Raw genomic sequence first — 22,311 nt, forward strand, 5'->3', positions numbered from 1 at the left:
AAAAACAAGTGAATTGATCACATACATGACAATCTACGAACCCTGACCATCAAACACAGAACTAAAGAGTTGACCTGAGTGACAGGGGAGCAAAAAGCCGTGCCCTGAAGCAGTGACCGCTTCTGGAACTGACGTCTCGCGCCACAGCCTTGAGCCCTCGTGGTTCCCTGGTGCTGAGTGGTGGGGCTGACTGCGGCTTACTGAGATGGGACAAGCACGGGACACAGCCCTAACCCCTAACCCCCTGGGGTAACCTCAATAGAGACTCAGCACAAGCAGGCTGCACACTGAAGCAGCTGATACAAGAACGGGCAACCACAGGGAAGCAGCAACTGTTTTCAGAGCCTGGAGCCAGCGTCCCAGTAAGAAAACCTTGGCACCGGGCTTTGGACTAAGTGCAGAGGAGCTCAGCACGGCCTCCTGAGATGGCACAAGCACGGGACACAGTCCTAGCCCCCTGAAGTAACCTTGGGGGAAACCCAGTCAGAGCACGCAGGCAGCACAACAAAGTGGCTGATAGGGGGAGAAATCACCGGGAAGCAGTGACTGGTTTTGGAACCTGGAGTGCAGTGTCCTAGCCAGGAAACCTTGGCGCTGGGCTTTGGACTAGGAGCAGAGGAGCTGACCACAGCTTCTGAGACGGCACAAGCACAGGATGCAGGCCTGACCTTCGGGGGCAATCTCAACCCAGCCAGCACACACGGGCTACAAGCCCCTCAGGGAATCTCAGATAAAACAGTCATCACCAAGCAAGACAAGTAACTTTGTCTATATTGCTGGGTGCTACTCTCTCCTACCTATATGATCCCTCCCCTCCCTGCCCCAGGTGGCTTCATTAACATTGGAATTTACTGGCCCAGAGAGTGAAGTGCTGGGGGGGGGGTTCCCTAATCCATTCTCCTGGCCTGAGAGAAGCAGCTACTAACAACCCAGGGATGAAAAATCCTTCCCTGACTTCCCTAAACTGGAATAAAAATACAGAACATGTTCCAGCCAAGCATATGAGATCCACAGTCTTCGGCTTTCATCCCTACAGGGAACAAGGTGGCTATTATAACGCAAAGGCAATTCTGATAGACATCTGATAGTAATTGTTAGCAGAGCACTGGAAAGACAAGTTTTCCAGATCTGGTATCTCTACCTGTTAAACAGAGCCCTCAGTGATCTACAGCCCAGAACTGAGGGTTGAAGCTCCACCCAAACCACCTAGCCACCTGCCAAATGGATCTGAGGATACTGACCCCTACCAATCTTTAGAGGTACAAGTATTGGGTGCCTAAGGTACAGCTGCAGAGCACACCCACCAAAGTGCTTTAGGAATAGAGACACACCTACCTCACTGGCACATGGGGGAAGGCTGTCAGCATCCTGCCCTCCTTGGAGTATGACCCCTGCTGCTGCTAGAATCTGGTGCACACAACTATCACCACTACTCCTCTAAGTTAATAGGTGACAGTCTACACCACACAGTTGGTGGCCAAAAATCAGAACACCTAAGCTAATTCTATTCAAAAATAGTGAATGGACTCTTGGGCTTATATATCTGGTAACAGCCCAAACGACCTGGTAAAAGGACATAAGTGATTCAAAGTCTACAACAATCAAGACAGCACAAACTAGTAGCCCATCTGGGTATACTGAAACAAAACAAAACAAGAAGATAAGACGCACTGAGCAAATATAAAATAAATCATTACAATATCTTATAGATAGTTGGCTTGGAGACAGCAGTCAGTATCAAATCACATAAAGAAGCAGACCATGATTGCTTCTACAACTCCCCAAATTAAAGAATCAAAATATTTCCCAAATGAAGATACAATCATGAAATTGCCAGATGCAGAATATAAAAAACTAATATACAGAATGCTTCAAGACATCAGGGATGACCTCGGAAATGAAATAAGGCAATCTACAGAAAACGCCAAGGAACACACTGATAAAGCAGTTGAAGAAATCAAGAAGATTATACAAGAACATAGTGGAAAAATTAATAAGCTGCAAGAACCCATAGAGAGACAGCATTCAGAAATCCAAAAGCTTAACAGTAAAATTACAGAATTAGACAACTCAATAGGAAGTCAGAGAAGCAGAATCGAGGAATTGGAATGCAGAGTGGGGGAGGTGGAGGATAAGCCAATTCACACCAACATACTTGAAGAAAAATCAGATAAAAGAATTTTAAAAAATGAAGAAACCCTAAGAATCATGTGGGACTCTATCAAGAAGAATGACTTGCGTGTGATTGGAGTTCCAGAACAGGGAGGGATAACAGAAAAATACAGAGAGAATAGTTGAAGATCTGTTGGCAGAAAACTTCCCTGACATCATGAAAGACAAAAGGATATCTATCCAAGATGCTCATTGAATCCCATTTAAGATTGATCCAAAAAGAAAATCACCAAGATATATTATCATCAAACTTGGAAAACCAAAGCTAAAGAGAAAATTTTAAAAGCAGCCAGGGAGAAAAGAAAAGTCACCTACAAAGGAGAATCAATAAGAATAAGTTCAGACTACTCAGCAGACACCATGCAGACAAGAAGACAATGGGATGGCATATATAGAGCACTGAAGGAGAAAAACTGCCAGCCAAGGATCATATATCCAGCAAAACTCTCTCTCAAATATGAAGGTGAAATCAAAACATTTACAGATAAACACAACCTTAGAGAATTTGCAAAAACCAAACCAAAGCTGCAAGAATTACTAAAGGAAATTGTTTGGTCAGAAAATCAATAATATCAGATACCAACAAAACACAAGGTCACAGAACAGAACATCCTGATATCAACTCAAACAGGGAAATCACAAAAACAAAATAAGATTAATTTTAAAAAGAAAAATATGTTCAAAACAGGGAATCATTGAAGTCATTACATAAAAGATTACAATAATCAAGAAGACGGACTAGATACAGGAGGCATGGATTTTCCATATGGAGAGGAAAACAAGGCGATATAGGACAATACAAGTTAGGTTTTTAGTCAGAAAAATAGGGGTAAATATTTAGGTAACCACAAAGAGGTCTAACAATTCCATAATTCAAAATAAAAACCAAGAAAAACATAACAACTCAGCAAACATAAATTCAACTACTATGAAAATGAGGAACACACAATTTACAAAGAAAAACGTCTCAGCACAAAAAAGTAAGTGGAAAAGTGAAATTGGCAACAACACACACAAAAAGGCATCAAAATGACAGCACTAAACTCATACTTACCTATAATTACGCTGAATGCAAATGGACTACATGCACCAATAAAGACACAAAGAGTCTCAGACTGCATAAAGAAACACGATCTGTCTATATGCTGCCTACAAGAGACACAACTTAGACTTAGAGACACAAACAAACTAAAACTCAAAGGATCGAAAAAATATGTCAACCAAAGAGCAATCAAAAAAAGAGCAGGAATGGCAGTATTAATTTCTGACACAATAGACTTTAAAGTTAAATCCACCACAAAGGATAAAGAAGGACATTACATAATGATTAAAAGGACAATTTACCAGGAAGATAGAACCATATTAATTATTTATGCACCCAATGACAGGGATGCAAGACACATAAAACAAACTTTAACAGAATTGAAAAGTGAGATAGACATCTCCACAATTATAGTAGGAGACTTCAACCCACCACTTTCGGAGAAGGATAGGACTTCCAGTAAGAAGCTCAATAGAGACACGGAAGATCTAATTGCTACAATCAACCAACTTGACCTCATTGACTTATACAGAACACTCGACCTGCAAAGTATACTTTTTTTCTAGTGCACATGGAACATTATCTAGAATAGATTACATATTAGGTCATAAAACAAACTTTTGCAGAATCCAAAACATCGAAATACTACAAAGCATCTTCTCAGACCACAAGACCATAAAAGTGGAAATCAGTAACAGAAAAATCAGAGTAAAGAAATCGAATACTTGGAAACTAAACAATACCCTGCTCAAAAAAGACTGGGTTATAGAAGACATTAAGGAGGGAATAAAGAAATTCACAGGATGCAATGAGAATGAAAACACTTCCTATCAAAACCTCTGGGACACAGCAAAAGCAGTGCTCAGAGGTCAATTTATATTGATAAATGCACACATACATAGAGAAGAAAGAGCCAAAATCAGAGAACTGTGCCTACAACTTGAACAAACAGAAAACGAGCAACAAAAGAATCCATCAGGCACCAGAAGAAAACAAATAATAAAAATCAGAGCTGAACGAAATGAATTAGAGAACAGAAAAACAATTGAAAGAATTAACAAAGCCAAAAGCTGGTTCTTTGAAAAAATTGACAAAATTGATAAACCATTGGCCAGACTGACTAAAGAAATATAGGAAAGGAAACAAATAACCTGAATAAGAAACGAGATGGGCCATATCACAACAGACCCAACTGAAATTAAAAGAATCATATCAGATTATTACAAAAAATTGTACTCTTAACAAATTTGCAAACCTAGAAGAAATGGATGAATTCGTGGAAAAACACTACCTACCTAAACTAACACAATCAGAAGTAGAACAACTAGATAGACCCATAACAAAAAAAGAGATTTAAAAGGTAATCAAAAAACTCCCAGCAAAAAAAAGCCCTAGCCCGGATGGCTTCACTGCAGAGTTCTACCAAACTTCCAGAGAAGAGTTAACACCACTACTACTAAAGGTGTTTCAAAGCATAGAAAATAATGGAATACTACCTAACTCATTCTATGAAGCCAGCATAGCCCTGATACAAAAACCAGGTAAAGACACCACAAAGAAAGAAAATTACAGACCTATACCCCTCATAACCACAGATGCCAAAATCCTCAACAAAATTCTAGCCAATGGAATTCAACAACATATCAAAAAAATAATCCACCACGACTAAGTGGGATTTATACTAGGTATGCAAGGTTGGTTCAGTATTAGAAAAACCATTAATGTAATCCACCATATAAATAAAACAAAAGACAAAAACCACATGATCTTATCAATTGATGCAGAAAAGGCATTTGACAAAGTCCAACACCCATTCATGATAAAAAGTCTCAGCAAAATAGGAATAGAAGGAAAATTCCTCAACATAATAAAGGGCATCTTTATTACAAAGCCAACAGCCAACAACATTCTAAATGGAGAGAGCCTGAAGGCATTTTCCTTGAGAACGGGAACCAGACAAGGATGCCCTTTATCACCGCTCTTATTCGACATTGTGCTAGAGGTCCTAGCCAGAGCAATTAGGCTAGACAAAGAAATAAAGGGCATCCGGATTGGCAAGAAAGAAGTAAAATTATCTCTATTTGCAGAGAACATGATCTTATACACAGAAAACCCTAAGGAATCCTCCAGAAAACTACTGAAACTAATAGAAGAGTTCGGCAGAGTTTCAGGTTACAAGACAAACATACAAAAATCACTTGGATTCCCCTACATCAACAAAAAGAACATCAAAGAGGAAATCACCAAATCAATACCATTCACAGTAGCCCCCAAGAAGATAAAATACTTAGGAATAAATCTTACCAAAGATGTAAAAGATCTATACAAAGAAAACTACAAGGTACTACTGCAAGAAACTGAAAGGGACCTACATAAGTGGAAAAACATACCTTGCTCATGGATAGGAAGACTTAACATAGTAAAAATGTCTATTCTACCAAAAGCCATCTATATATACAATGCAATTCCGATCCAAATTCCAATGACATTTTTTAATGTGATGGAGAAACAAACCACCAACTTCATAGGGAAGGGAAAGAAGCCCCGGATAAGTAAAGCATTACTGAAAAAGAAGAAGAAAGTGGGAGGCCTCACTCTACCTAATTTTAGAACCTATTATACAGCCACAGTAGTCAAAACAGCCTGGTACTAGTACAACAACAGGCACATAGACCAGTGGAACAGAATTGAGAACCCAGATATAAATCCATCCACATATGAGCAGCTGATATTTGACAAAGGCCCAGTGTCAGTTAATTGGGGAAAAGATAGTCTTTTTAACAAATGGTGCTGGCATAACTGGATATCCATTTGCAAAAAAATGAAACAGGACCCATACCTCACACCATGCACAAAAACTAACTCCAAGTGGATCAAAGACCTAAACATAAAGACTAAAACGATAAAGATCATGGAAGAAAAAATAGGGACAATGTTAGGAGCCCTAATACAAGGCATACACAGAATACAAATATTACTAAAAATGACGAAGAGAAACCAGATAACTGGGAGCTCCTAAAAGTCAAACACCTATGCTCATCTAAGGACTTCACCCAAAGAGTAAAAAGACCACCTACAGACTGGGAAAGAATTTTCAGCTATGACATCTCCGACCAGTGCCTGATCTCTAAAATCTATATGATTCTGTTAAAACAACCACAAAAAGACAAACAACCCAATCAAAAAGGGGGCAAAGGATATGAACACGCACTTCACTAAAGGAGATATGCAGGCAGCTCACAGATACATGAGAAAATGCTCTCGATCATTAGCCATTAGAGAAACGCAAATTAAAACTACAATGAGATTCCATCGCACTCCATCAAGGCTGGCATTAATCCAAAAAAACACAAAATAATAAATGTTGGAAAGGCTGTGGAGAGATTGGAACACTTCTACACTGCTGGTGGGAATGTCAAATGGTATAACCACTTTGGAAATCTATCTGGTGTTTCCTTAAAAAGTTAGAAATAGAACTATCATCATACAACCCAGAAATCCCTCTCCTCAGAATATACCCTAGAGAAATAAGAGCCTTTACACGAACAGATATAAGCACACCCATGTTTATTGCAGCACTGTTTACAATAGCAAAAAGCTGGCAGCAACCAAGGTGTCCAATGGATAAATAAATTATAGTATATTCACACAATGGAATACTACGCATCGATAAAGAACAGTGATGAATCTGTGAAACATTTCATAACATGGAGGAACCTGGAAGGCATTATGCTGAGTGAAATTAGTAAGATGCAAAAGGACAAATATTGTATTAGACCACTATTATAAGATCTTGAGAAATAGTTTAAACCGAGAACACATTCTTTTGTGGTTACGAGAGGGGGGAGGGAAGGAGGGTGTGAGAGGGTTATCAAGTGATTAGATAGTAGATAAGAGTTACTTTAGGTGAAGGGAAAGACAACACTCAATACAGGGAAGGTCAGCTCAACTGGACTGGACTAAAAGCAAAGACGTTTCCTGAATAAACTGAATGCTTCGAAGGTCAGCGGAGCAAGGGCAGAGGTTTGGGGACTATGGCTTCAGGGGACATCTAAGTCAATTGGCAAAATAAATTCTATTAAGAAAACATTCTGCATCCCACTTTGAAATGTGGCGCCTGGGGTCTTAAATGCTAACAAGCGGCCATGTAAGAGGCATCAATTGGTCTCAACCCACCTGGATCAAAGGAGAATGAAGAACACCAAGGTCACAAGGTAATTATGAGCCCAAGAGGCAGAAAGGGCCACATGAACTAGAGACTTACATCATCCTGAGACCAGAAGAACTAGATGGTGGCCGGCCACAACCGATGACTGCCCTGACAGGGAGGACAACAGAGAACCCCTGAGGGAGCAGGAGATCAGTGGGATGCAGACCCCAAATTCTCATAAAAAGACCAGGCTTAACGGTCTTACTGAGACTAGAAGAATCCCGGCGGTCACGGTCCCCAAACCTTCTGTCGGCCCAGGACATGAACCATTCCAGAAGACAACTCATCGGAGATGGATTGGACTGGACAACGGGTTGGAGAGAGATACTGATGAGGAGCGAGCTACTTGTATCAGGTGGACACTTGAGACTATGTTGGCATCTCCTGTCTAGAGGGGAGATGGGAGGGTAGAGGGGGTTAGAAAGTGGCAAAACAGCCACGAAAGGAGTGACTGGAACGAGGGAGCAAGCTGACTCATTAGGGGGAGAGTAAGTGGTAAGGTGTATATAAGTTTATATGAGAGACTGACTTGATTTGTAAACTTTCACTTAAAGCACAATAAAAATTATTGTTTAAAAAAAAGTGTCCTGCCAAATGGGTTGTCCCTTTTGTTTTCCCACATCATCCCTCTCTATTTCCTTCTCTTGCCGGTACGGTTAAAGAGTATTTTCAAGCAGTTTAAAAGGGCTGAACACCAGAAGTGTCTGTGTCTGGGATCTCCAAAGAGCAGAGGACAGGAAATTGTCATTAGGGAGATGAAGGATGTGATTTAAAGTGGATGGAGTGGCGTTTGGCCCTGGAGGGCTTCGTAAGGGTCAAGGTGAGAGTGCTGAGCAGAGGGACATCCAGGGCAGAGGAGGGCACTGTTTAAAGAGAAAGTTTGGGAACAAGGTTTGTGAACAGCCATCTGTTGCTCCACGTCTAGAATAGGCATTTTCCTTCTAATCCCAAATTAACCCTCCAACTCTGCTCTGATTTCCAGTGTAGCTCGGAGCATCCTAAAGCTATTCGAAAACGGCAGCATGAAGTGGAAGTGCATGCATCCCCAAAGACTTAAGTTCTGAGCTCAGAATTTCAAGTGCGTTGCTTAATTTGGGGGCTCTCGTTGCTGCCTGGCCGAGGCCGACTGCACGCATACTGTGACGTGAGGAAGTAAAATGCATAGGGTGGTAGGAAGGAACTGCTTACGGAGAGGAGAATCTTCCACAGGAGAATACTTCTGCTCTGTTGTGCTGGATGAAGGAGAGGAAGGGGTGGCCTGCGTTAAACCTTGGCATCAGGCTTGTGCATTTTGCCACTGTTGCCACTTTTGTGCCCTCCTCGTTGATGTCCACTAAGAACCTGGGCACACACTTGGACAGGGACAGGTCTCTCTTGAATGACATTCCAGAGAAGTCAGCCTTGGCTTTGTCAAAAGCATTGGTAATTCCCAAACTGCCAAGAACAGACTCCAGATTGTAGTTTTCTTCCAACTTAAAGCTGGGCAGGGAGACCTCCACGCCTTCATTGTCCCTAACCCTTGGCTTTGTCCAGGCACTGAAGTTGTCATATGTAAGCATGCTTTCCACCTGGAAGAAAAAGGACAAGGCCCCTAGAATCCCAGTGTGGTTTGGCAACTCAGGCTTACCTGCTCCTCCTCAGCTGCCCGGGATGGTGACTTCAAAGCCCTCTTTCTGTGAGAGGGCCTCATCCGTAAAACCTGTTGCCTTCGAGTCAATTCTGACTCATAGCAACCCTATAGGACAGTGTAGAATTGCCCCATAGAGTTTCCAAGGAGCACCTGGTGGATTCGAACTGCTGCCCTTTTGGCTAGCAGCCGTAGCACTTAACCACTATGCCACCAGGGTTTCCGAGAGGGCCTCGCAGAGGTTTATAAAACCCAGGCTATGGCCAGTGCTTAGGGCTACTGGCTTAATGCAAAATTAAGAAAATGCCAAACACCATAGTATGTTTTAAAATTTTATATTTAAGAAATGGATGCTTTGAACATAGGAATACAATGCAATATAACTGTGCTATCCCCAAGTTGGAACCTTGTAGCGTTTCAGAGCTTGTGGCAATGGGTTTGGTTTTTTTTTTTTTTGGTTTATCCCCATGTTAACTATGGGATTTACCAAAATCCCCTTTAGCTACTTTAGGTAAAAAGGAATTCATTAATTCACCAAATATTATAAACATCTTTTCTATTATCTTTATGTAGTTACATTAATGTGGTGTGAGTTAAAATTTTATAATTAAAAGATATCTTCTCAGTGTATCTGTTTTGGTGACTCTACATTTTCCCTCTTTAGGATATAATTTCAACAGTCTAGCTTTAAGGCCCTTTTTGAGGCCCAAGATAAATGGCTCCCAAGCCACAAGCTCCCCTACCTGGCATCTCAGGCCTGGACCCCGTACCAGGTCCCCAAGTGCCCTGATACCACTCCCATTGGTCACCTGTGTCTGGCAGGGTGGTGTTTATAGAGCTATAAGCCACAAGTCAAAATGGAGTTCAAGTTCAAGAATATTCAGATTTCCTGTACTTACTCAGCTGGTTAAGGATAAGGGTCAAAGTTGGTATCAGATAACTGATTCTTTACTAGTTAGAAATTGGTTGTATTTTTATCTACCGTTGCTTTGTCACGGCTGACAGTGAGTAATCTCTCATCTCATCAGCAAAGAATTGAACGTACATCTTCAATCCTATAGCAGTTTTGCACCTGACATTTGAGTAACTTTGAAGTGTTAGGGGGCTTCGTTCTTGGTATATTTCCTCCCATCTCAAAATGAAAATGAAACTTGGTCCACAGTTTGGTGCTGTGATAAACTGGCCAAAGTAATTTGTACAAATAAGGAGCTAATGGCATACTGGGGGCTGTTCAGAAAAAGAGCAACTAGTCTCTATGGAGAATCAAACTCAGAAGGCATTTCCATGGAAGTACTCGTCCGTAGTCTCACTTTCCATCTATTTACATGAACGTACTTTATGGGTAGGCCAGAATGTTTTGAATAACGCTGGCAGTTGGGATGTCTGTGAACTCTGTCCACCAGCCTGTGAGGCACAACAAGAAATGCCCACTGGAGCACAGAGCACTCAGGTAGTCTTTGGCAGGGTCTCTGGGGCCAGAGGAAGACATGCTAGAGGAGGTAGAAGGCGGCAGCAGCGTTGCCTATGCTAAGGAAATCCACACCTAGGACCTGACCAATGGGAGAGGACTGCAGGCTCTGGCTGGGCTGGGGGAAGCAGAGAAAGGAGCTGACCTGCTGAGAAGAGGCTGGGGCAGGTCACGTGATCAGGTCCTCTGCTAGGCAGCCCTGAGCTGAGTCTGGGAGGGTCCTCAGTGTTGAAAAAACAATCAAAGAAAGAACACAAGCTCCTCGAAAGTTCCCAAGATGCAGCCTCACTGGTATCAGCTAAAACATCCCTCTACTTACTTTCCCTAAAAGTGCTATTAGGTGTGTGAGGTGGGTGTGTGGTAGTGGGACCTTGGATCATTGTTTCTGACTTTTCCTTACCTGGCCATCTTCCAAGGGCAAAGCTGGGTGAGTTAGAAGCCCATGCGACTTGCAAAGGGGCTGACCTTCAGCCAGATGGTGTGGTGGGGAAGCTGACTTACCAGAAATGCTTCTACGGATGGGAAAGCACCTTCCTTATATGATAAAGGTCACCCCCCCCACCACCAGTTGCTGTTGAGTAGACTCCAACTCTTGATGACCTCATAAGTGTCAGAGTAGAACTGTGCTTCATAGGGTTTTCAACAACTAATTTCTTGAAAGTAGATCACTAGGCCTTTCTTCCAAACTGCCTGTGAGTAAACTTGAACCTCCAACCTTAAGGTTAGCAGCTGAGCGCATTACCATTTGCACCACCCAGGGACTCCCATCCTGTAATAGTAAGAGAGATCTCAGTCTCCTAAGGGGTTTGCCTCTTTATCCTCCACCCTGAGCTGAACTATTCCTGTTTTGAATAACTGTTTGCAACACCCAGGGGTGTGAATAAAGGTTGAAGATTTAAAATATAAACGGTATCATTTTAGGTATATGTGAGGAACTTTCAAATTTTGAGGTGACAATAGGTCTAATTGCCAGGCAGGGGAATTTCAGAAATAAAACACTCCATTCTGAAATTAAACTGGGGGTTTTACTTCTATTCTCACAATAACCATTGTTGTTATTGTTCTTAGGTGCTGGCAAGTCAGTTCCAATTCATAGTGACCCTATGTACAACAGAATGAAACGCTGCCTGGTGTTGTGCCATCCTCACAATCATTGCTATGCTTGAGCCCATTGTTGTAGCCACTGTGTCAGTCTCATTGAGGGTTTTCCTCGTTTTCACTGACCCTCTACTTATCAAGCATGATGCCCTTCTCGAGGGAATAGTCCCTCCTGATAACATGTCCAAAGTACGTGAAACGAAGTCTCGCCATCCTTGCTTCTACCGAGCATTCTTCCAAGACAGATTTTTTTCATTCTTTTGGCAGTCCATGGTATATTCGATATTCTTTCCCAACACCATAATTCGAAGGCATCAATTTTTCTTTGGTTTTCCTTATTCATTGTCCAGCTTTCGACTGCATATGAGGCGATTGAAAACACCATGGCTTGAGTCAGGCTCACCTTAGTCTGCAAGGTGACATCTTTGTTTTTTAACATTTATAACCATTGAGGCTTCTGTTAAAGTTTGCCGTTTGAAAAACAAAGCTTAGTCGTGCTTGTTAAGGGTGCTCGCACAAACGGCCTTAGAAAAAGCTTCCTTGAGTTGTTAAAGTGAATGGCAGCCTATAGATAAACATGCTGTTTTAACCACCTTAACAAGTTCCCCAGCCCAGGCATTATCTCTTTTTCAATCAGCTAAATAAGCAGAGTTTATTTACACTTTCCTAACTAATGATCAGTTCTGTACCCAAAGATTCCAGTAAAGTTGGCCCAGCCGCAAATATATCACTTAACTTCCATTGTTTATGCTTTTCACCTGAGAAATACTGCCTTAGTTAAATTGTACCAAGAATGAGAGATTGGTGTTAGACTCTAAACTGATGTAAAGAAAGTTTCACAGTTAATTGCTACCCTTGTAAATCTCACCGTTTCTACCATTGCTTTGACGTGAAGTACTCACTCAACTTGTTAAGTATGTCTGTCTTGCCTCTAAGGCAGAGCAGACCCTCACAGCCAAGCTGAACCACGCTTTCCCGAGGTTCATTCCTTCAATCAATTTTATTTATTTTAATATCGAAATTGGAGTGTTGGTCCAGCGATTTCACGAGGACAAGTAACAGGGGATTAATTAATTCACCAAATATTGACTAAAAAAACCAAACTGTTCTTGTGCCAAGCCCTCTGCCCCCAGTGAGGGGCCGGTGTGCTGGCAAGGCAGGCCTGCCGCTGCCTCATGGTAGCTGCCAGTGAGCCTAGGTGACAACAGGAAACCCTGGTGGCATAGTGGTTAAGTGCTACGGCTGCTAACCAAAAGGTTGGCTGTTCTAATCCACCAGGAGCTCCTTGGAAACTCTACGGGGCAGTTCCACTCTGTCCCATAGGGTCGCTATGAGTTGGGATCGACTCGACGGCAGTGGGTTTTGTTTTTTTGGTTAGATGACAACAGAACACAGCTATGCCACAGAAATCTCTCTCTCTTTCTACAACCGGAAAGAAATAGATCTTCCTCAAGATCTGCAAATCATTTTGGTTTCATTTTGTCTTCCCTCCCTGACTGCAGGTGGCTTCCTTGTCAAGATAGGAGGTATCTTCTTGAGCAAACAGAATACACGCACATTTCTCTAGAAGGAGCCTGGCTTTCCACAACTTCTGTCTCTCTCCGGGCTCAGTTCCCTCCTTCTGCATGTCCAGCCCAGCTTCTGTGCCCTGCCAGATTATCCTTAGAGCTGCAGCTTCTGTGGCTTCTATAGTAAATATTTGTTGTTGTTGTTGTTAGGTGTCATTGAGTCAATTTAGATTCATAGTGAACCCATGGGACAGAGTAGAACTGCCCCACAGGGTTTCCTAGGCTATAATCTGTATGGGAGCAGATCCCCAAGTCTTCTGTCTCATGGAGCTGCTGGGTGGGTTAGAACTGCCATCAGCCAAAGGCTTAACCATTGTACCACCAGGGTTCCCTAAACATTTGTGTTTCTAAACATTTGTAGTCACCTTCAATTAAAGTGCAAGCATCATGTTACCGCAAATTGTGGATTCGAGCCGCCTGCCACAAAGCCAATACCGAGACAGGCGCATGTAAGCAGCAAGAGGGCTTTATTGAACGCCGTGTTCAAGAGACAGAGGCGGCTAAATTTTTCCCAGATTCTGTCTGCCCAAAAGGGCTAATTGGAGGGTTTTATAGGGAGAGGGTCAGGGTTTAGAGATTTCCAGGAATGTTGATTCTTCTTTGAGGTAGACATAATGACAAAGTAACATCTTGTTGACATCTTGTAGGCCTCTTTACACCATCCTGGTTTTGGTCACAAGATGGATCCGGGTTTTGCTCAATTATCTCAGGTCTTGATGGTATTGCTCATTGTTTTTGTCCGCTCAGAGAGAAACATGGTTTAATCAACAGCAAAAAAATCTTGATTACCTTGTTTTTCTATAAAGGAACAATCATGAGACAGATTCCAGAGCAAGTAACTGACATTTTCAGAGGCTAAAGATTTAATCACATACGGCTAAACTAGAAAATATATTCTCTCTTATTTTAATACTAAAACACTAGAGAAAATGTATTTTCTCTACTTCAATCATGCTAGGTTCTCAGGAGACTACAAAAAATTCAGCAGTGCCCTAGCCTTCAAACACAGGTCCCTGGGTAGTACAAACCATTTATGCTCAACTGCTAACCTAAAGGTTGGCAGTTCAAATCTACCCAGCAGCTCCACAGAAGGTAGGGTTAGCAATCTGCTTCCGTAAAGATTACAGCCAAGAAAACCCTATGGAGCCGCCCTGCTCTCTAACACATGGAGTCCTCATGAGTCAGAATTAGATAGAGAGCAGTAGGCTTGGTTTTTGTGTTTGTTTGTTTTTGTTTAGTCCTCAGGAAGAGTGCATACTCCAAGGAACATAAACTTAGCATTAAGTGCAAACTCAGCTTCAAAGACCCCAGCTTTTACAATTCTCTTCCCCATTTCTTCTCTGTACACAGCCAGGCCGCTCCGTGACCGTGTTTACGGGTTTCTCTCACCACACCTTTGTTCCTGCTGTTCCATTGGCTTGGAACACCCTCCCAGATTTTCAGCTTGCCAGGCTTTTTCTTGAATATTTGAACCTAACCTCCGTCTTCCTCCTTTTGTTTGTTCTCTTCGATCTCAGCTCCAGCACTTACTGTGTGATCTTAGACAAGTTACTAACCCTTTGTCCTCAGTCCTTCTCTGTAAAATCAGGGCAATGATTCTTTCCTTACTGTGCTCTACAGTTGTCCTAAAGACTAAATATACAAATGGATTAAATGTGCTTTCTAAATTGCAAAAGGTACTGTACAAACACATTGAATTATCATGCTTCATCTTGTATTACGAAAAGCAAAGATGTCACTTTGAAGGCTAAGGTGTGCCTGACTCGAGCCATGGTATTTTCAATCGCATCCTATGCGTGCGAAAGCTGGACAATGAATAAGGAAGATCAAAGAAGAATTGATGCCTTTGAATTGTGGTGCTGGCGAAGAATATTGAATATACCATGGACTGCCAAAAGAACAAACAAATCTATCTTGGAAGAAGTACAACCAGAATGTTCTTTAGAAGCAAGGATGGTGAGCCTACCTCTCACATGTTCTCAGAAGGGATCAGTCCCTGGAGAAGGACATCATGCTTGGTAAAGTTGAGGGTCAGTGACCCTCAATGAGATGGATTGACACAGTGGCTACAACAATGGGCTTAAGCATAACAATGATTGTGAGGATGGTGCAGGACTGGGCAGTGTTCCAGTCTGTTGTGCATGGGGTCTCTATGTGTCAGAATTTACTCGACGGCACCTGACAACAACATTATAACAACAACAATATCTTGTATTAAGTGTACTTGTTTTTCTTTCACAGTGAATTGTAAACTCCTTGGAGAAAGAGGTCATGTTTAATTATCTTCATAGTTCCCACAGCTCCTAGCACATAGGAAGTACCCAACACATTGGTGTAGTGTTAAACACATAGCCACCCCATAGTACAGAGTAGAACTGCCCCCATAGGGTTTCCAAGGTTGTAATCTTTACGGAAGCAAACCGCCACATCTTTCTCCTGTGGAGTGGCTGGTGGGTTCTAACCACTGACCTCTCAGTTTGCAGCCAAGCCCTTAACCACTGCCCCATCAGGGCTCTTTGTGTGGTGTTAAGCTGATTTAATGCAGATTTCGACAATGCCAGAGGGTTGGCAGGGCTGCAGAGCTGCACAGTTGTAGGGGATAGTATTCTTATCATGCTGTATGTGATCAGTGCCCCTGGAGCTGTGCAGCCAGGACAGGATCCTAACATCTCAGCACACAAGTCAGCCTCACACAGCTTACCGCAACAACTCAACTTTAGACGTGGAGTATTGGAGTTGCAGAGGGCAGGGTGGTTCCATGGTAAAATTCTCCCCTTCCACATGTGAGACCCAGGTTCAATTCCTGGCCTATGCACCTCATATGCACCCACCACCCATCTGTCAGTGGAGGTTGCACTGTGCTGTGTTGCCAAACAGGTTTTACCAGAGCTTCCAGACTAAGACAGGCTAGGAAGAAAGGCCTGGTAACCTACTTCCAGAAATCAGCCAATTAAAACCCTATGGACCACAGCAGTCTAATCCCCAACCAATCATGGGGATGGTGCAAGCTTGGACAGCATTTCATCCTGTTGTACACAGGATCGACAAGGCAGCAGCTAACACCAACAACAGCTGTAAGTTGCGTTTAATTTTTAAACCATCTCTACGCCCAAGAAAGGATGCTAAGAAGAGTGTGTTTTAGATGTGGGTACACACAGCACGGCACCCTGCTTAGATCCATGTCGTCGTCAGGAAGCAGGATGACCATGCTTGGCTCCCATCCCATGCAGGGCAGCTCCAGGCCTTGGGTGTGCACCTCGTCGACGTAGGACGTGAAGACCAGTGTGTGCTGGCTGATATATCATCTGCTCTTGTCTGTTCTCATTCTAACAGGAGCGCATGTGGTCGAAACCAGATGGCCAACCAGGCTATTGAAAGAGGAGGGCAAAAGGTTTTAACTTATTAAACTATGAACTTGACTGAAGATACTCACATGATACAGATAACAAGAACATCATCTCTGGTGTTTAGGCTTCAATTGCACTTAAATACCCACACATAATAATTGTGATTCTCAGGGTCCCAATGTTTCAAAACAGCTTCTGCACAGATAGACAAAGCCTAACCTTGCTAATAGTAAAAGGCTTTTCTCCAGTATGTTTTTCATTAAACTGCTTAGACCGCTTCCCTTTGAAGTATGCAGCATGGATGAGGACTGGTTTTGAGTTGACTGATTGGCAGGCAATACTTCCAAGGTTTTATCTTTTAAAAAAAGAAAGAAAATAGAGTTTAAATAATACTTAGACATGCATCCTGTGATAACACACATAAAAAATATACCATGACAATTATAGTGCCTGCAAGTCAAATTAATGTAAATTTGACCTTGCCATCAAACAGTAATACATGAGTTTTCACAGAGTGTTTGAAACTTTCTTAACAAGATGGGGTTTAGAGAGTTTGAAGTGGCTACTGTCCCTGCAAGAAGGCAAATTATAGTTATTTTAAAAAGAAGGAATAAACAGAACTACTATATTTAGTAGTCTGATAAAATTGAGAAATGTTTATCAAAATAAGTTAACAGGTTGGATACAGTAAAACTGTAGCTCCATCTGGCTTTATAGGCTGAAGAAATGCAAAAGTGCTGAAAAGAAGAGGAGAATCCTGCTGCTCCAGGTATGGAGAAATACAGGAGTGGGGTGGGAGGGTAGCATGAGAAAAATCTGCCATGTCTGACTGGAATAGTGGGGTGGAGAGTTGGGGAAGGTGGGTGTCTGGGATTAAGCAACAACCATTGTGATGGTTAAAGTTGTATGTCAACTTGGCTGGGCCAGGACACTCAGTGATTTGGCAGTTATTATGTAACTTGGCAATCGTATGATTGTAGCCACTTCCATGACAAGATTTGATGTAATGTGATCACTTCCACAATGGGATCTGCTATGAGTAGCTAATCAGTTGAAAGGGAGTTTCCTTGGGCCTGTGGTCTACAGCGAATATAAGTAGACTCTCTGGCAAGGCTCATGGGCTTTTGCTCGCTCGGGTTCCTGCAGCTCGCTCATGTTCATCTGACTTCTAGTTCTTGGGACTTGAGCTAGCAGCTTACCTGCTGCCTGACCTGGCGATCTCCGGTTTGCCAGCCCCTTTGGATATATGAATCAGGAGAAGCCTCCAGGCTGACCTAAGGATTTGGGGCGTTCCGGCCTCTACAACCGTGTGAGCCATTTCCTTGATACAAATGTCTTTATATAGATATTTATATGCTTTACTGGTTTTGCTTCTCTAGAGAACCCAGCCTAAGACAACCACAAACTTCACAGGGTCCCACCACATAACAGGCACCAAAGACTTCAGCTATATTAACTTATCTGATCTTACAACACAGGATCTAAGAGGAAAGCCCTGAGATGATGCCCACAGGATGAGGCCCACCATGAGGCTCCTCTGGCTCCCACGTGCGAGGCAGGGCTGGGGGCCCTGAATGTGTACACTCTCTCTCAAAGTTACAATTAAGTCAAAGATCTTCCAAAGTCAGGATTGTTTTCCATCTTTGTGTCCCTAGTGCCTGTGAAAAAGCCAACTTTCCTAAGTGTTTGTTAAACTAAATGAACCTGGATGAGACCACCTCAAACACCAGCTGTTCTTTGGCTGCTATGCACTGAGATAAGAGGCCTTGCTGCTGCTCTATTGATAGGTTGGAAATAGTTAATAAAAATTTCATTTGCTGATGACTATTGCTGTAAAGCTTTTTTTTTTTTTAAGTCTCCCAGAATAATGAAAAATACAGTACTTATCTAATAATCTTACCTGTTTATATATGGTAGAAATATTCAGGGAGATCCTAGTAACAATATAAAAGTGAAAACTCTCACCTTCAGTCTTCTCTGCAGCCCAGGCATTAATGCACCGACTGCAGGCCTCAACAACCCCCCTGGCTCCACTTGGTAAAATTGCTGGCAAGGTTCTTTAAAGTCCGGGGTGGAAAGACTGGTATTTAAAACAATCCTTTTAATTCCTAAATGGCCAACAGATTTTTCTGAGAAGTGAAAATTCTAAAAATTGTGTTGTTGAGATGGTTGACTTTCTATCAACAAATCCAGATTGTCATGGATGGGGTCAATGACTACACAGTGAAGATGATACAGAGCAACAATGTAACTGACTGGCCATAACTCACAGAGAAAGGGCAGTCTATCATGGTCACGGGATTTTAAGGTCCTTAAGATGGTATCCTATTTTATACCTTTGTGACCCATCCCTTCACTCCTGCCCCAACACCTCACACAGAGCTCATAGCATTTGACCCATAACTAATCATTTCTATCATTCTTTTTGGGGGCTTCCCAAGAAGTTGCTTTTATGTAGCATTTTTAATCCTACTCCACCGTCTGCCTGTCAGTTTGTTGTACTATGGTGGCTTCCATGTTGCTATGATAATGGAAGCTATGCCACTGGTATTTCAAATACCACAGGGTCACCCATGGTGGATGCATTTCAGCAGAGCTTCCAGCCTAAAACAAACCAGGAAGAAAGGCCTAACAATTTCTGAAAATTATACAGTGAAAACCCTATGGATCAGGTCTTACTCATCTAGTGCTGCTGTAACAGAAATATTACAAGTGGATGGCTTCAACAAAGTTTATTCTCTCATAGTTTAGTAGGCTAGAAGTCCAAATTCAGGGTGTCAGCTCCATGAGAAGGCTTTCTCTGTCAGCTCTGGAGGAAGGTCCTTGTCTTCAATCTTCCCCTGGTGGAGGAGCTTCTCAGGTGCAGGGACCCCAGGTCCAAAGGATGCACTCTGCTCCCAGTGCTGCTTTCTTGGTGGTATGATGTGCCCCTGTCTCTTTGCTCACTTCTGTCTTTTATATCTCAAAAAAGATTGGCTTAAGACACTATCTAATCTTGCAGATCTCATCAATATAACTAATCCATCTCATTAACATCATAGTGATAGGATTTACAACACATAGGGAAATCACATCAGATGACAAAATGGTAGACAATCATATAATACTGGAAATCATGACCTAGCCAAGTTGACAGATATTTTGGGGGACACAATTCAATCCGTGATAGATCAGAATAGACAATATTCTGATACAGTGCTGGAAGATAAGCCCTCTAAGTTGCAAGGCCTCAAAATATAGAAGGGCTGCAATAATGGATTGGAGCATACGAATGATCATAAAGATGGAGCAGGACTGGGCAACATTTTGCTAATTTGTATATAGGATCACCATGAGTCAGAGCCAACTTGACAGCAACTAACAACAACCCCTGCTTACTGACAGCTTTGCTAAGTTTATAGCCATTTTTTCTTTATCAGTCATGACCTCATTAGACACAACTTACTGAGGGGAAATCCTAAGTCTTCTCTCCAAAGAGCCTGTTGGCCATTCTCAGCAAGTACTCCATTCCCGGTTTGCTAATATCAGTGAGAACTGACTGGAAACCCTGGTGAATGTCCTCACCCCTATTAAAAGAAAGCACCTATCAAAAAAGAAAAATAGCACTGTAAATGCTATCCTTCAGTTTCCCAAAGAACAGTGGGTGTTCACCAAGTAAAATCTAGAAAGACGCTTAGCTCCACTGGGTCTTTCCCCGTCTTAAGTACGCTAACATACTTAACAGAGAGGTACGCTGACTTTGTCCAGAAGGTTCAAACATTTGGGGAAAGATCATGTGAGCAAACTGGAGAGTGACCAAGCAGCACTGTTAATGTTTGGTAGACTGAAACTTGCTATAGTCACGGGTCCTCAACCATGAACAGAAATGACAATTAGGACAATAATCCCAAGGCATAGAGTAGGGCCCCAAGCATAAGCTACCATTAACACTGTCATGCTAACATACTTGTGTTCACCTTTTGTAGTTAATTAGTAAATGGACATATGGAGCACTTGGTGGTTCCCCTGCTCTAGCCATGCAGGCTGACTTGTTCCTCAAAACAGAATTACACATGCAGTGTATTAGTGGGAATCCCACCATGAGCCTAAAAACCACAACTCTGTCCAATAAAACTAGATTAACTAATGTCGTCACTATTTCTAACGAACACAAAAAAATTCCCTTACCTTAAAAATTTGGTTTCTCCTACATTTGCCTAAAATAAACTCCAAATGGATTAACATAAAAAATTGAAATCACAAAAGCTCCAACGAAATTAGGTGGACATTTATATAATTTCAGTGTCAAGAGAACTGTCTATATTTGACACCAAAGGAAGAAAACACTAAGAAAAAATTATAAATTTGACTACTAAAATAATAGGAAAACATTATTTAGTTAAAACGTAAAAGTATGGAAAATATCTGTAATATGTATATGATAAAGAGAAAATCTATTTAATCCACAGGCCAACAAATAATCCACAGGCAGTGCTTTAAAACTCAAAAAGAAAAACTGTGTATATTCCAAATACAACAGTAGGCTAATAATAGAACACTAGGTAGTCATTGTAAATGATGCCACAGAAATGCATTTATGAACATGGAACAAGGTCCATGTTATGTTTTGTTACGTGAAATACACATAGATAGGACATATCTAGCTGATTTAGCAGCTAAAGACATAAAGATCTGGAAATATTTTATGTCGTACATCTTCTCTCCTCCTAACCCTATTTTAGATGAAATTAACTAAAATGAGTATCAACAACAATCTTGTTGGTGAGACATTCTACAAGACAATGACTGATCTCCTCAACAAGTCAATGTCTCCAAAAATGAAGGGGGAAGGTGAGAACCCAGAGGAAGTGTCCTGGATTAAAAGATTTTTAAGGGACATAATAACAAAATGTGATGTATAATCCTTGAATGGATTCTCATTTGGAGAATCATCTGTAAAAGACATTTCCTGATTCAAATTCCAACAACATTCTTTACTGTAATGAAAAAAAAAACTAATCACCAACATTATATAGAAAAGAAGCCCCTAATAGCCAAAGCAATATTGAAGAAAAAGAACAAAGTAGGCCTCACCCTTCCCTACCTCAAAACATACTATATAGCTATAGTAATTAAAGTGGCAGAGCCCTGGTGGCACAGTGGTCAAGAGCTCAGCTGCTCACCAAAAGGTCAGCCGTTTGAATCTACCAGCTGCTCCTTGCAAACCCTATAGGGCAGTTCCACTTTTTCCAATAGGGTCACTATAAGTTGGAATCAACCTGATGGCAAGACGTTAATCAAAATGGCCTGGTACTGGTTTAATGATAGACCAGTGGAATAGAACTGAAAATCCAGAAATAAACCCATCCATCTATAGACAACTGATTTTTGACAAAGGGTCAAAGTCTATTCAATGGGGAAGAAACAGTCTGTTCAACAAATGGTGCTGGTAAAATTGGATAACCACATGCAGAAAAACAAAACAGGACCCATACGTCACAACATACACAAAAACTAACTCAAAATGGATCAAGAACCTAAATGTTAAAGCCAAAACCATAAAGTTCTTGGAAGACAACATAGGGGCAAAATTATGGGACCTACCTTTTTTAAATGACAGATTATCAAATACAACTACAAATGCAAGAGCAGCAGAAAACAAAATAGATAACTGGGACATTATAAAAATTAAACACTTATGCTCATCAAAAGATTTTATCAAAAGAACAAAAAGACAACTGGCAGACCAAGAAAAAAAACTTTCAGAACAACATAGTTGATAAGGGTCTAATCTCTAAAA

General features: G+C 41.7%; 1 protein-coding gene across 1 annotated transcript; it reads right to left on the bottom strand.

The window, feature by feature from the left end:
- Positions 1-8,608: 8,608 nt before the first annotated feature.
- On the bottom strand, positions 8,609-17,850 carry LOC126058774 (serpin B6-like). The gene is made up of 3 exons (XM_049854091.1): positions 17,732-17,850; positions 16,352-16,478; positions 8,609-8,992 (listed from the first exon to the last, which is right to left on the bottom strand). Exons 1-3 carry the CDS (start codon positions 17,848-17,850, stop codon positions 8,609-8,611), a joined length of 630 nt encoding a protein of 209 aa, XP_049710048.1.
- Positions 17,851-22,311: the final 4,461 nt, after the last annotated feature.

Source organism: Elephas maximus, chromosome 1 (genome assembly GCF_024166365.1).
Source record: "Elephas maximus indicus isolate mEleMax1 chromosome 1, mEleMax1 primary haplotype, whole genome shotgun sequence".
Taxonomy (NCBI): domain Eukaryota; kingdom Metazoa; phylum Chordata; class Mammalia; order Proboscidea; family Elephantidae; genus Elephas; species Elephas maximus.

Excerpts from the sequence above, each read along its gene's own strand:
- LOC126058774 (XM_049854091.1), bottom strand. The coding sequence starts at position 17,850 with ATGGCTCACACGGTTGTAGAGGCCGGAACGCCCCAAATCCTTAGGTCA. Across the intron at positions 16,479-17,731 it reads ATCGCCAGGTCAGGCAGCAG|CCAGCACACACTGGTCTTCA; the intron begins GTAAGCTGCTAG and ends ATGATATATCAG. Across the intron at positions 8,993-16,351 it reads ACGACATGGATCTAAGCAGG|GTGGAAAGCATGCTTACATA; the intron begins GTGCCGTGCTGT and ends TTTTTCTTCCAG.